At 33.4% G+C, this 14,143-nt stretch overlaps 1 protein-coding gene across 1 annotated transcript in view; it reads left to right on the plus strand.

The window, feature by feature from the left end:
• Positions 1-14,143, plus strand: part of PTPRQ (protein tyrosine phosphatase receptor type Q) — a 188,802-nt gene that overhangs the window by 126,507 nt on the left and 48,152 nt on the right. Inside the window, exons 29-33 of the mRNA XM_028105499.2 lie at positions 2,315-2,559; positions 5,383-5,449; positions 8,449-8,607; positions 9,164-9,386; positions 11,035-11,108. Coding sequence (XP_027961300.2) covers positions 2,315-2,559; positions 5,383-5,449; positions 8,449-8,607; positions 9,164-9,386; positions 11,035-11,108 — 768 coding nt within the window. The remainder of the gene's footprint in view (positions 1-2,314; positions 2,560-5,382; positions 5,450-8,448; positions 8,608-9,163; positions 9,387-11,034; positions 11,109-14,143) is intronic.

Below are 14,143 nucleotides of genomic sequence, written 5' to 3' on the forward strand. Positions count from 1 at the left end.
TTCCATTTTGCTGCTACATATAGCCCAGATATTTATTTTCTTATACTTTTTGCATTTCTCTCACATCCTACCTGTGAGGAAAGATGCTGCTGAATTTATTCACACTCATACCATAAAGCACTGGTTGTCACATCTTAATGTGCTACCACCTCTCACAAAGATATCATGGTTAAATAAATTATTACTAAATCTCTAAGAGTAGAATTTTGGAGGTAAAACTAAATATATTTGGAGAATAGGAAATTCTTTCCAGCATTCAGAGAATTATTTCACTTATCCAAACTTAAACCTTATCTGATTTTTAGAGAAAGTTCTTATTAAAAGAAAATATATTTTTTTATATCATAGAAATGTATAACAGCAAATGTGAAAAAATGTGTTGAGCCAATTTAACTTTCACTTTAGCTATGAATTTTTCCAGTTAATATGTGATATTTGGCACTATAACATATTTATCTGTTTCTCTTTTTTCTTTTTTTTAAGATTTTATTTATTTATTTGACAGAGAGAGACACAGCGAGAGAGGGAACAAAAGCAGGGGGTGAGGGAGAGGCAGAAGCAGGCCTCCCACCAAGCAGGGAGCCCGAAGCAGGGCTCGATCCCAGGACGCTGGTATCATGACCTGAGATGAAGGCAGATGCTCAACTGCTGAGCCACCCAGGCTCCCCTCTTTTTTTCTCACTCTTATTTATTTACTTTTTTGTTTGCTTGCAAGATAATAAATAATAAATAAAGATACTAAAGCTTGAGCATCTGAACCTTTGACAGCCAAATATTAGCAGCCTTCTTCATGGAAATTCCTTCACTTCGTATGGAAGATATATCCATTTCAGTTTGATCAAAATAGATATATTCATGTAATCAATCATTTATATAAAGAACACTATGTAGTACAGTAAGAACTAGTTCCTATATTCATAAATTAATTTTATCCTCACGTGTATCATTTTTGATGATAATTTACTGATACTTAACTTTTGTATATGAGGCTAATTTTTATTTATCAAAAATAAAATGGGATATCTAGAATATATAAAGAACTCTCAAAACTCAACACTTAAAAAAATTCAATTAGAAATTGGCAAAAGACATGACTAGACATTTCATCATGGAGAAGATACAATGGGCAAATAAACTCATGATAAGATAGATTTTCAGCATCATTAGCTATTAAGGAAATGCAAATTAGAACCACAATGAGATCTCACTATGCATCTACTAGAACAGATAAAATAATAATTATAAAATAGTGATGATGCCAAATGCTGGCAAAGATACAGAGACTGGATCTCTCATACATTGTTAGTGGGAATGCAAAAGGGTATAGCCACACTGAAAAATAGTTTGGCATGATGTAATGTATGGTGATTAACATAACAATAAAAAACTAAACATGCACTTAGAGCACATTACCTAACAATCATATTCTTGGGCAACTATCACAGAGAATTAAAAATTTATGTTCACACAAACAGCTATAAATGAATGTTAATAGCAAGTTTATTAGTAATAACAAAAAAACTGGAAACAACCCAAATGTTTTTCTTTGATTAAACAAACTTAGGCGTACCCACAAAATGGAACACCACTCAGTAATAAAAAAAGAATGAACCATTGATACATACAACAACCCTGATTGAACTTAAGCATTATGCTATTGTTTTTCTTAAAGTGATAGAACTATGAAGGACAATGGTTAGTGTTGTGGGGATGCATAGAGTACAAATACAAGAGTATAGCCAGGGAAGTTTCTTTATGGAAATGGAATAGTTTTATAGTTATTTCTGGTGATGATTTGCAGGAATCTTTACATGGAATAAAATTGCATAGAACTGCACACACATTTATGAAAGCATGAAAAAATGGTGAAATCTGAATAAGATCTGTTATCTAACAGTATTTTACTAAGGTCAATATCCAGGTTTGATATTAAACTACAGTTAGGTAAGTTGTCACCACTGGTAAAACCTGGGGGAATGTTCTAGGGGACTGTATGTACCACTTCTACAAATTCCTGTGTGTCTTTATTATCTTTAAATAAGCAATACAAAAAGTCATGGAAATGCATTCTATATAAAAGCAAACCCATGTAGAAGTCAAAATAAATAAATAACCAAACTAACTGGATCACCATTATGATTTCTGTGACCTACATGTATCAGCCATTTTGCTTGTTTCCATAACATATATGGTTTAAATAATTTGTGTAACACATTTTATAAACAGAAATTTGACACAAATAAATTTTATATGGAGATTTTTAAGAAGAGGAATGTAAATTTTATCAAATTAATTGTTTAATATTTCATTTTAGTCCCCAAGGATCCACCTAACAATATGACATTTCAGAAGATACCAGACGAAGTTACAAAATTTCAGTTAACATTTCTTCCTCCTTCTCAACCCAATGGAAATATCCAAGTATACCAAGCTTTAGTTTACCGAGAAGATGATCCTACTGCTGTCCAGATTCACAACCTCAGTATTATCCAGCAAACTGACACATCCGTCATTGCGATGTTAGAAGGACTAAAAGGTGGACATACATATAATATCAGTGTAAGCATTCATAGTGTTTAATTATTCACCTATTTTACAAAGTCAGTTTACAAACTCAGCATTCAAAAATACTGCAGCTTAGGTGCACACTAGATTTCTCATATCTTTTTGTGGGATTGTGTAAGACATGCCAACAGAAAATAACATTTAGAGAAATGAAATTGCTTATTTCCTATTATAATACAGCAAGCACAATGAAAATATTTAGGTAACAAAAAAGTTTTCACAACAATAGTAGAAATCCATAAATAAAATAAAGGGGAAAGAAAATGCATGTTAAAAGCAAGAGAGTAGTGATATGTAAAGAGAGAATTCTACCTAAAGGGAAGCTGTTTATGTGTGATTATAAATGGAAAATGGAAAAGCAAATTTCAAAGGCAAAGGGCAGAAGTAACTATTTACATGTTTGAAATTCACATGCCCTTCACGTAATAATTACTAAAGCTAAATATTTTACATCCTAATTCTAAATTATCCATGTGTGTTTATATACATACAGACATACACATAATGTATTTCAAAAATGCTTTTTTGTAATATGTCTTAAAATTTTCAAATAGAATTATATGGGTCAGAATATCATCTTTTAAGCAACATAGAATTCACCCCAACTTCAGGTAGCTTAGTAATTAATCTTCCTACCAGTTCTTTATGATTATTGTGTAATGATCAGAACACTGTTATTAATAATTTGTATTCATATGTACATATGTTTTTCTCTATATTATATCTATATATCTACATATCTTCATTTCTTCCTTCACTCACTATATATCTTATTTTATATATATATCTGTCCTGCTAAGATTCTTGTTGCACATCCCATTAAATGGACCACCGTTGTGGAAGGTCTATTAGAATAGGGAGGGTGGTTATGAGGATGAACTAATCTGAGTTCAAATCCTGACTCTGCGATTCGTTTCTGGGCATTTGCCTCAAATCTGTACCTCAGTTTTTTTATCAAAAAAAAACAGTAAATTCTGCTCCTGAAACTGTACACTGTATGTTAACCAACTGGAATTTAAATAAAAACTTGAAACAAAAAAAAAAGGAAAAACAATAATAGGAATAATGACTTCTTTATAGGATTTTTGTAAGGATTAAAGAATTATAGTTATGGGAAGTTGTGAGTGCTCCATCAGTTTTGCCTTTTGGAACAAGAGGAAAAAATAGGAAACAAAGTAGAACTAATTCATAATTTAAAGAACAGTAAAAAAAATTCTCTAACTTACTGTTGAGAAAGTGCAATTTGTAGCTCTTCAACACCTGGGAGTTTATTAGAAATATATAATTTTCACATCCATCCCAACCTACTGAATCAAAACCTGCATATCTTCATTCAACAGGTTTACAAGTGACTTCTTTGTACAACACAATTTGAGTAGCTCACCTAACTCTTCATTTATTATCTCACTTAAATGTTAGGCTGTACTACAAAGAAGTAAAAATAATGAAGCACACCATAATTTTGCTTTCCATTTTTAATACTTTTTAAAAAGATTTTATTTATTCATTTGAAAGAGAAAGAGAGTGAGCTCTAGTGGGAGGGGGCGGGGGGGCAGAGGGAAAGGGAGAAGCAGTCTCCCCACTGATCAGGGAGCCCATACAGGGCTCAATCCCAGGACCCTGGGGTCATGACCTGAGCCTGAGCTGAAGGCAGATGCTTAACCAACTGAGCCACCCAGCCTTCCCAATACTTCTTTTCTTAAATTTACAAACTCCAATAAATATTTCCTTTAGATATTTTTTAACCACATTTTTTAGGCTTAGTTTATTTACCATTCCCACTGCATCATATATATTATTATAATTTAAATTCAGTAAAAACATTCTCAAAGTATCTATAGTGTGAAGTATAGAAAACAAATTAATTAGTTCCAATAAACATATTCTGAATTGTGTTTGTGAATGAAACTGGGCAAGAATATAGTCTTTGTTTTATAGAGCAAAATAAAATAAATAAAAGAAGATTCTCTATCTACAGTTTCTTAGGCATAAAATGAATTGAAAGGATTCACATTTGTGTGAATCACCCTCTGTCTATACAAACAGAAATGTTTTATGTGTATATGCTGCATTACGCAGGTTTTACTGTCAGATACTTTGGGGCAGGGGTGAAGAAGGGCGTAAAGGCCAACTTTCAGAGGGATGATTTAATACAGGAAAACAAGGAGGTTGAAGGAATAGGATTTCATTTCAGAGAAGGGAAAAAAAGAGGGTCTTGAATATGGATTTAAAGAAAGCCAGAGTTACCAAGCTACAGAGGGAAGGAGCAGATGTGAGAGTAGATGAAGGAGTGTAGACATAGTGGCTTTTCTGTGTCTGCTCCTCCTACGGGTTCAAATTGAAGCCACATCCTTTCCTGGTCGCTATGATAGGGCTGTTTAAGTCACTCAGCCTTTGTTCTCGGGACTCTATACTTAAAATCAGCTTTAAGAACTACTTTACTATTAATGTTCTTCCTACACATACTGTATTCATTTGAGTAAGTGCAAGAAAAATGTGATAAATAGGCTATATGCAGTTATTTTTAAAAGTGGAATCATTTTATTTTATTTTACTTAAAGATTTTATTTATTTGACACAGAGAGAGCGACAGCAAGAGAGGGAACACAAGCAGGGGGAGTGGGAGAGGGAGAAGCAGGCTTCCCGCTGAGCAGGGAGCCCGATGTGGGGCTCGATCCCAGGACCCTGGGATCATGACCTGAGCCAAAGGCAGACGCTTAACGACTGAACCACCCAGGCGCCCCAATGTAGAATCATTTTAAAATTACATATGACCATAATAAAAATAGTAACAAGATGTTTCTCTTTTTCTTTTAGATTTATGCAATTAATAGTGCTGGTGCAGGGCCAAAGGTTCAGATGAGAATAACCATGGACATTAAAGGTACATACATGAGCTGCCTTCCTGTGAAATACTGTTGTCTTAATCAAAGAGTAATTATAATTGAATTCTATTATCAGAGTTAAGAATGTAGTCAAGCTTATAAATGATGCATATGCAATAATAAGCATACATTAAGTAATAAAGCCTGCCTATTAAAACTATACTTAAAATGTCTAAATGATAATGCAAATTACCATCTTAAAGAAAGAGAATGCCCACCTGCTATTTATCTTATATTTCTTTCCCTCTAAATTTAAAGTTTTCTGAGACAAATTTTATAGTCTGTTATTATGTTTTATAATTTTATTGAAAATTCATTGTTAAATTACCCATGGCTAGAGTTGGACTAGTTTTAATTAAATTCCTTGACTGATCTTTTATCTCAAAAGTAAAATTCTTTTTAGCTAATCAGATAGTGTTTACTGAACTACCATATATTCAACTTTATGATTCTGACTGTAAAGTAGATCTATCAATTCATAATTCTGACAGGTATTGTTTATAGAAAATATAATTAAAATTGAAGGCTGCCTCACTCACGCAAAACAATCCATGAAAACCAAAAAAGATTGTTAAGAAGAATTTAGGGCTAGCCAGTTATTCGGGATACTTTCTCTTCCTGACTGAAAACATATATCCAATTGTGCTATCTCTCTAAAAATCTATAATAAAACCTGCAGAGAGATTAAAAAACTGAAGCGTTTGGACCTCTAATAGAACACTTCTCTTTCTGAAGCAAAAAGTAACTTTTCTTAGTCTTTGGTAAGCACAGCAGAGCAGAGTGATCAAATGTGCTAGCTCTAGACTGAGTCTAGGGTCAAACTGCTGAGACTGAATCCTGGATTGGCCATTTGATATCTGCTTGACGTTAGGCAAGTGTCTTAACCTCTATAAGCTTGTAAAATGCAGATAATGCTAGTTCCTACCTCCCAGATTGTTGTGAAGATTAAAAGTGATAATCTTTGAAAAACGCTTAGGACAGTGCCTGGAAACTAGTATTATTAAGAATAAGAAATGTTCACTGTAAGATGAAGCTGATAAGTTTTATCTTTTCATCAATGGTAGTTTATATAATTGTAATATTATTTAAAAGTATTAAGAGTTGCTTTCAATTCCAAACTACTTGGAATGTGCAAATGCATAAGCTCTTCAGAAACATCAGCTGTTTTGCCAAATGACTTCATCAAAAAGAGCTTATGTCATACCATCTTAATTTCTTTGTTATTCAGTGGCAGACAGGTAAGTATGCAGGTAACAATAGAAGCATTATATTAATTCTTTAGCAAAACTTGCTATGTCTATTGCTTTGATCAACCCCAGGTAGAGATGATTAGTTCTGACTTTCCACTCCTTAGATAGGACAGATAGACTCATAATCAGTTGTCTAGAAAAAAATATGTGAGTACTGGTGGTAGTGGGGAGGTGCCAGAGAAATATTTTTCTCCAGTAATATGCATGATTGTTTTTGGTGACATGGAGTGACATTGAATTAATAGTAGTCTCATTAAATTTGCATTTGACACATAATATACAGTTGGGTAATCATATCCAGTGCCAGATTCCTCTAACTGGAAATCTTTTCTTGGGGACTCCCCAGTGGCCTGCCTGAAAGTTTCTCAGAACTCCCTGAAATCTGAGGATCTTCTTGCTGAATCCTTCCTTTCTTCTTCTCTCACGCAGGTATCAGACCTGTGATCTGTGCTCTAAAGGCTCTTGCCACCTACTCCTGTTCCCTGTTCCTTGACTCTTCATGGATATTTTCTCCAATAAATTCCTACACATCTAATATTATTATAGCCTTTACATCTCAGAGGAGTGAGCTAAAGGATCAAGCCAAAAAGATTTGATTCAAATCTTGATATTTCCCTTTTACAGCTATGTGACATAAGGCCATTTCCTCATCTACAAAATGGAAATGGTATTGCCAATTTTATGGCATTATTGAGAAGCTTTTAAAAAGATTTAATAAATATGGAAATTGAAGTTTGATTAAGCAACTTGCTGTGTTTCAAACAGCTGGTATATGCATATAGCAATGAGATTAAATGAAACAAGCAGAACTCCTACAGATAATGATTTTGGAGATATTTGTATGCATTGGCAGTAAAATGTGAATTATTGTGGCACTTTCAGAAATTATTCTGGTAATATCTATTAAAGTTAAAAATATTTATATCTTTTGTTCCAGAAATTCTCTTCTTGGAAATCTATTCCACAGAAATAAAAGGATTAGTACATAAGGCTAAATATATAAGGCTGGTTATTGTGGCAAATGTTGAAAACCAGAAGGAAAATTGAATTCCCATTACTAACTGAATGACTGAATAAATATGATGTTGTCACACCATGATATATACAACATAGTCACTAAGAAGAATGAGTTAGCCCCATACTTGGTGACTTGGAAAGACTTATATAAGTCATTTAAGTGAAAAAAGCAAAATGTGGAGTGATTATAATACATAACATAGCCCCATTAAAAAATCAAAGAGTGAGAATAATCCATTATGTATGACTTTATGTATTTTATATGATTGTGTGAACATGGAGAAAAATATGGGAGTATATCATCCAAATGTTTGGCATGGATAAACTGTGGGAGGGATGCTATTATGACTAGGATAGAAATTGATGAATCAGCTAAAGGAAGTAAAAGAACAAACCCACTAAAATATTAGTATGATTTAATACACTTACAAAAATTGGTAATGGTGTGAGAACATATATAATTTGAATTTTTTTAATATGTGAAGAGGAGTCAGACACCTAAAAATCACACCTGAGCCCCATTATCTCAAGCCAGTATGAAATACATAATTAAAGCATCAAGAGATAATAATTGCTAAATATCTGTTGCAGTCAAACAAAACTGTTTCATTTGTTATTTGTTTGTCATCATTTTACCTATAAATCACCTGCATGAAATGAGAATTTAAATTTTTTTTCTTCTCTTCAGAAACAAAAAATCAATTGCAGTGATATTTCTTCTTTGTTTAAAGCTCCAGCACGACCAAAAACCAAACCAACCCCTATTTATGATGCCACAGGAAAACTGCTTGTGACTTCAACAACAATTACAATCAGAATGCCAATATGTTACTACAATGATGATCATGGACCAATCAAAAATGTACAAGTGCTTGTAACAGAAGCAGGGGGTATCATCAACTGTCAACTTACCTTGTTAAACTGTAGAGTATGAATTGTTGAATGCTAAAGAAGTTTCAGTTCAAAATTAGTAATATAAGGTTGACTACCCATTATCACACAACTGTTGAGCTTAGTACAGTGTTAATATTATCATTAATTATACTAATCATTAATTTGTACCTAAAATACTTGACAAAAATAAGACAAGGCATAGTTAAAATATGTGATTTATTTATTCATTCCGTATACTGGTTGGATTGCTTGATTTTGACAAAATAGAGTCTTGATTGCTTCTTTGGAGGTATGAACAGGAGAGTTATCCTTGACCAAGGGATGTTCTTTCTGTCTCTGAGAAGTCATCCTCCACAATAAAGCCTAAAGAATCATGTGTGATGTGTGATCTACCTGTTTATCCAGGTAGATCAGCTGAATCATCCCTGGTGGTTCACAGAGTGACAGATGTTGCATCCAGATTTTCCTCATGCAATTATACAAATGCTCTTCAGAAATGTGAAAATACCTTCATATATTACTTGTAATTTTATCCTTTTTTTCTGAAAATAGCTCAGCATGATGGAAATGTAACAAAGTGGTATGATGCATATTTTAATAAACCAAGGCCGTATTTTACAAACGAAGGCTTTCCTAATCCCCCATGTACGGAAGGAAAGGCAAAGTTCAGTGGCAATGAAGAAATCTACATCATTGGTGCTGATAATGCATGCATGATTCCTGGCAGTGAAGACAGAATTTGCAATGGACCTCTGAAACCAAAAAAGCAATACTTGTAAGTATAGTTGATGTTTACTAATGCATCATGGTAGCAAGCAAGGCGACATCTTTTATTCATCCATCTACCCATCCTTTCATCTTTCCAGTAAGCACTAGGCATCCATAATGTATCATGACCTGATACATGGTAAAGATCAACAAGACACTGTCCTTACATTCCCTAAAAGTACAGTTCTATAGGGAAAGTAGGCAAGCTTAAAAGTAATTATGATTTGATATGATAAGTGACATAAGGACAATATGAAAAACATGTAATTGGAGAACATGGGTAGGAGAATTGAATTCTTTCTGTAAAGGATAATGTGACTAACATAATATTTTGTGCTTTTCACTCATTATTTTGCAACACGTGCTAATTTATGGGTTTTTAGAAACACTCTCCTAGTCTTTTAGTTGACGACAGCTTCAGTTTACCAGAGTTATAGCAATAATTTTCTCCTCTTTGTATTATTAAACCTCTCAATTAGTGACTGAAATATTTATAATTCACTTTAATAGTTGTCATTTTGTAGATCATGATAATCTAATGTATTAAATACCACTGCTGATATTCTGGCTTTATTAAATGCTTTGCTAAATTAATCACATGTCTCCTGTTAAATTGATTGTGTTACTTTTGTCATAAGACTAATTTTTTAATCTTAAATTATTTAATTTCCAAAATATAATTTTTACTACCAAATTTGGAAAATACAGCTAATTTCATGTTTGCCTGCTAGTTAAAGCATTATTAAATTCTTCATAAACATTCTAAGCTAACATTAGAAAAATAAAGAAGTCAGGAATTTGAAAAAAACAGAATGCTCTATCATCTCTTAATAAGTACAGTTACTTTGGTTACTAATCTATTGCCTAAAATTTAGTCATCATAATAGGCAGTTATGAAAATGTTATACCACAAAATTTAATATTTATTCAAATATTATTTATTTTGCATATTTTTCCAAAACAGACTCTTCATATAATCAATAAAGTCATAAGAATTTGAGAAGAGTAGAGATTAAATTATAAACTGAAACTTATTAATGTAAGTTGGTTTTGTACTTTAAAATGCTTAGATGTCTATAATTTTTAAATAAGGTAAATTTCAGTTATCTCTGAAGATGTTAAAATCACCCATTCTGTAACCATTTTCTGTTTCTTATGTCATAAAAACATAGAAAGTGAAAATACTCTGTGCACACACAGAATTAAGAAGCGTTTTGTTAACATGTGAACAAAATAAGTTCTGTATGACCATTCTAAATCTAGGTCATTGGTATTTTCAAAAGTAGTTGAGGTATAACAGTTATTAAACTTTATATTTGTAAAGTATGTTTGTGTAACACACTTTCACACAGACATGAAATAATTTCATCCAAATAAATCTATGAGGGATGTAATCTACTTCATCTCTTTAACCTGCTGACTACTCATGAGTCTGGCCAAACTTTTAATTACTCTCTTATGTGCAGGATAATTATTCATCTCACATAAAGATAAGACATATTGTTCTGATGGCAATTGATTTCCAAGTTTACATCTTATAAATACATTTTCTCTTGAATAAAAATGTGTATTTTTCATTGCTATTTGTTAAATTACTCATAGAAAAAAGTCATATACCATGCAAATTTTTGGTTTTTATTTTTTTTATTTCGTAGATTTAAATTTAGAGCCACAAATATTATGGGACAATTTACTGATTCTGATTATTCTGATCCTGTTAAGACTTTAGGTAAGATATATTCTGCAATTTGATTTCATTGATAATCTCAACATGCTAATCATAGTTGTAACATTAATTAGTAAATATATTAATCCATGACTGAATGTTCTCAAGTATAAATTCATTTCAGGGTTAATTAGTCTGACAAAGGAAAAAATAGTATTTGTGATATTCTTTTAAGTGATGGATGTTCCATCTATTCAAATCTGGACATAGATCTCAATATGGTATTAGTTCTATGTTGATGTGTACCAACATTATACTAAGCAAATATTTACTTGGATGTTTAATATATAAGCTTATATGTAAAACATTTTTACCTAATAAAAAAGAAAAAGGTTTATGGAAATTTTCCTGAAATAATCTTAAAAACTAGAAACTTACCAACTTTTTAAAATTTTATTTTCTTATCAAGTCTTAAGTGAGTTTTTTCAATTATACCCACCCAATCAGGCCTGAATAAACCATAAGTACAATTTAGTCCAAAGCAAGTGTTTTCCTCCACCCCCTCCTCCTCCATCTTTACCATCATCATCTTCTAGACTCTTTGTATATAGTAACTGATGGACTCTTCACAACTGTCTTTTAATTGATACCAGTAGTTCTCAACCAGAGTGATTTTACTCTCCAGGGAATATGTAGCAATGTCTGTAGCCATATTTGGTTGTCACAATTATGGGGCCAAGCTACTGGCATCTAGTGGGCAGAGGCCAGGGAGGTTGCTGAACATCCTATGTAGCATAGGACAATCTTTTCAGCAAAGAATTATTTAGTGCATGATGCCCATAGTGCTGAGATGGAGAGAAGCTGTTAGGTGCTGTTAGCTCCATTTTATAGATGAGGAAACCAAAGCCCAGATTAAGTAATTAAGTGGCTCAACCAGTATTCTAGCATAGATTCCATAACCATTTCAGTACAAATACAGGATTTAGACCTGGATTGAAAACTTGACTCTGCCACTTGAGAAAATAATTTCTATAGACCTCAGTTTCCTATTTAGAAAATGGTGGTGAGAGTGTCCACCTTGAAGATTTAAATAAAATAGCATATGTAAAGATATTAATATTTTATAGTTAGTAAAATTTTAAATACTTAATCACTTCTTTTTGGATAGGTTATAATCCAAGATCTTAGAAATATACTTTTTTAGGAGAAATGATTTCCCTAGGATTTCTCTAAGTACATTGCAGCTTCCAATTTTCTCTGTATCAAGCTTTGAGAATGTGGACCTTTGTGTGCCATTCAGATCCACAGTATAATGTGAGCTGCAACAGATTTCAGCGAGAGTTGTGGCTGGAAGAATATAGATTTTTCCATTATTCTCAGTTAGAAATTCTCCTCTGGTTGTGGGAGATTAATTGTCTAATGAGTCAGTTTCTACAACCTCTACTTAGTTAAGGAAATTTTCAATCTTGAAGAAATAAAGGGGCTCGTGGGTTGCTACATAGATGTCTATAGAGGAATAACATGAATTTCTTTGGCTCTGTTGTCTTATTCCACAATACCAATGGTTTAATTAATTAATTTTACCCAGTAATTCAATCATTTTACAATTGGCTGACTAGACTTGTGGTTTTGAAATGGTGTGGAGTATTTCGTCGTTTGATAGGTGAGTTGATCACACCCTGACACCACCACAGTGAAGTAAATGTCTTGATGGCACCAACATTTTTTCCTTTAGGTTAAGCATTCAGAAACTATTACCACAGCAAAATGGTGATCCTGATGTGTTTACTGATGCAAGATAAGAGACAAAGACAAAGTGGATAGCTCATATATCTAATGGAGATGACATTTTGTAGGAGCAGTGCTAAAGATGTCACCTTGCTGATTTTCTTGTGTGCTTATGTCTCTCATAGATTGCTGGTTTCATGCAGATTATTGATGTGAGAGTACGTTATGTCAGTTCTCTGAGAGACGAAGTTACAACATCCAGGGTAATAGGAATGAAAAAAGGGGAAAGACAAGCATCAGAAACCATGATGTGCAGGGATGTGATTCCTCACATTCTGCCAAATGTCTTCCCTCTGGCTGAGGGTGGGCCTCAAGTAGAACTTTGGCTGCAGGTGGTCTCAAGGTGCTCCTCAGCAATGTTCTTCTTTTTCTTCCTTACTCTCACAGCCAATTCAGTGGAATAAAATAATTAATTCTAGAAAGTAGCAGAAATACACCATCAGTTCTCTGGTTCCTTCTTTGAAATCATGACTATCCCCACCCCAGTCATCCAGGTACTAATGTTTGTGTGCCCTGGTAACAGCAGGAGTCTAAAGGGGATGCAAAATGTGGAACAAAGCACAGAGCATAGGATCTGGTCAAACTTAAGCACTGGTGAAACGTAGATTCAACATATAAGGTAGAAAGCCATTGGGTTGCTAAGGGGCAGTTACAAGTAGTTACAAGGAAGGGTCCCATACATCATATATTATTTGTAGAGCAGGGACATAAGGGCAGCCTTTCAAGCTTCTCCTTAGATTTTCTTCCGTGGACTCTCTTCTGATAAATAATGGCACTATAGTCTTATTCTGGATTGACCACATGGAGTTCTGCTATCAAGATAGTCATTTATAGTTAGTAAAACCATGACAGGCAGGAGTGGAGAAAATAATTAGAAGTGCCACCCTGAGTTGTGATGAAATGAGATGTGCACCTTTGGACTATGGAATGGACCATTGGAGCAGAATTCCTCAACGTCTGGAAAAGTAGCCCAGTCATCTAGCTGGTTAATGGATTTACTACCATCAATTTCTGTCCTCACATTTTACCTGGAGATTTGGATCTTATGGTTCTGTGGATATCAGATTCAGTTTGATGGGTCAGGAACCAAAGAGTACACTCCAGAAATGGCCCTGGTCCATGATTTGACATTAATAAAAGACCATGGAGTCATACAAGTTTTGGGGGGGGGTGGAGAAAAACAAACATTGCCAAGGAAGAAGTAATAGAATTCAAAAAGGAAAAAAAACTTGATTATTTCTACATTAGTCAGCGGCAAGAATGGTCTCATGGCTGTGAGAATGGGAGCAACCATATAGTAAAATGCATTG

This window comes from Eumetopias jubatus, unplaced genomic scaffold, assembly GCF_037043125.1.
Source record: "Eumetopias jubatus isolate StellerSeaLion01/CBP00866 unplaced genomic scaffold, mEumJub1_p1.0 scaffold_8, whole genome shotgun sequence".
Lineage (NCBI taxonomy): Eukaryota > Metazoa > Chordata > Mammalia > Carnivora > Otariidae > Eumetopias > Eumetopias jubatus.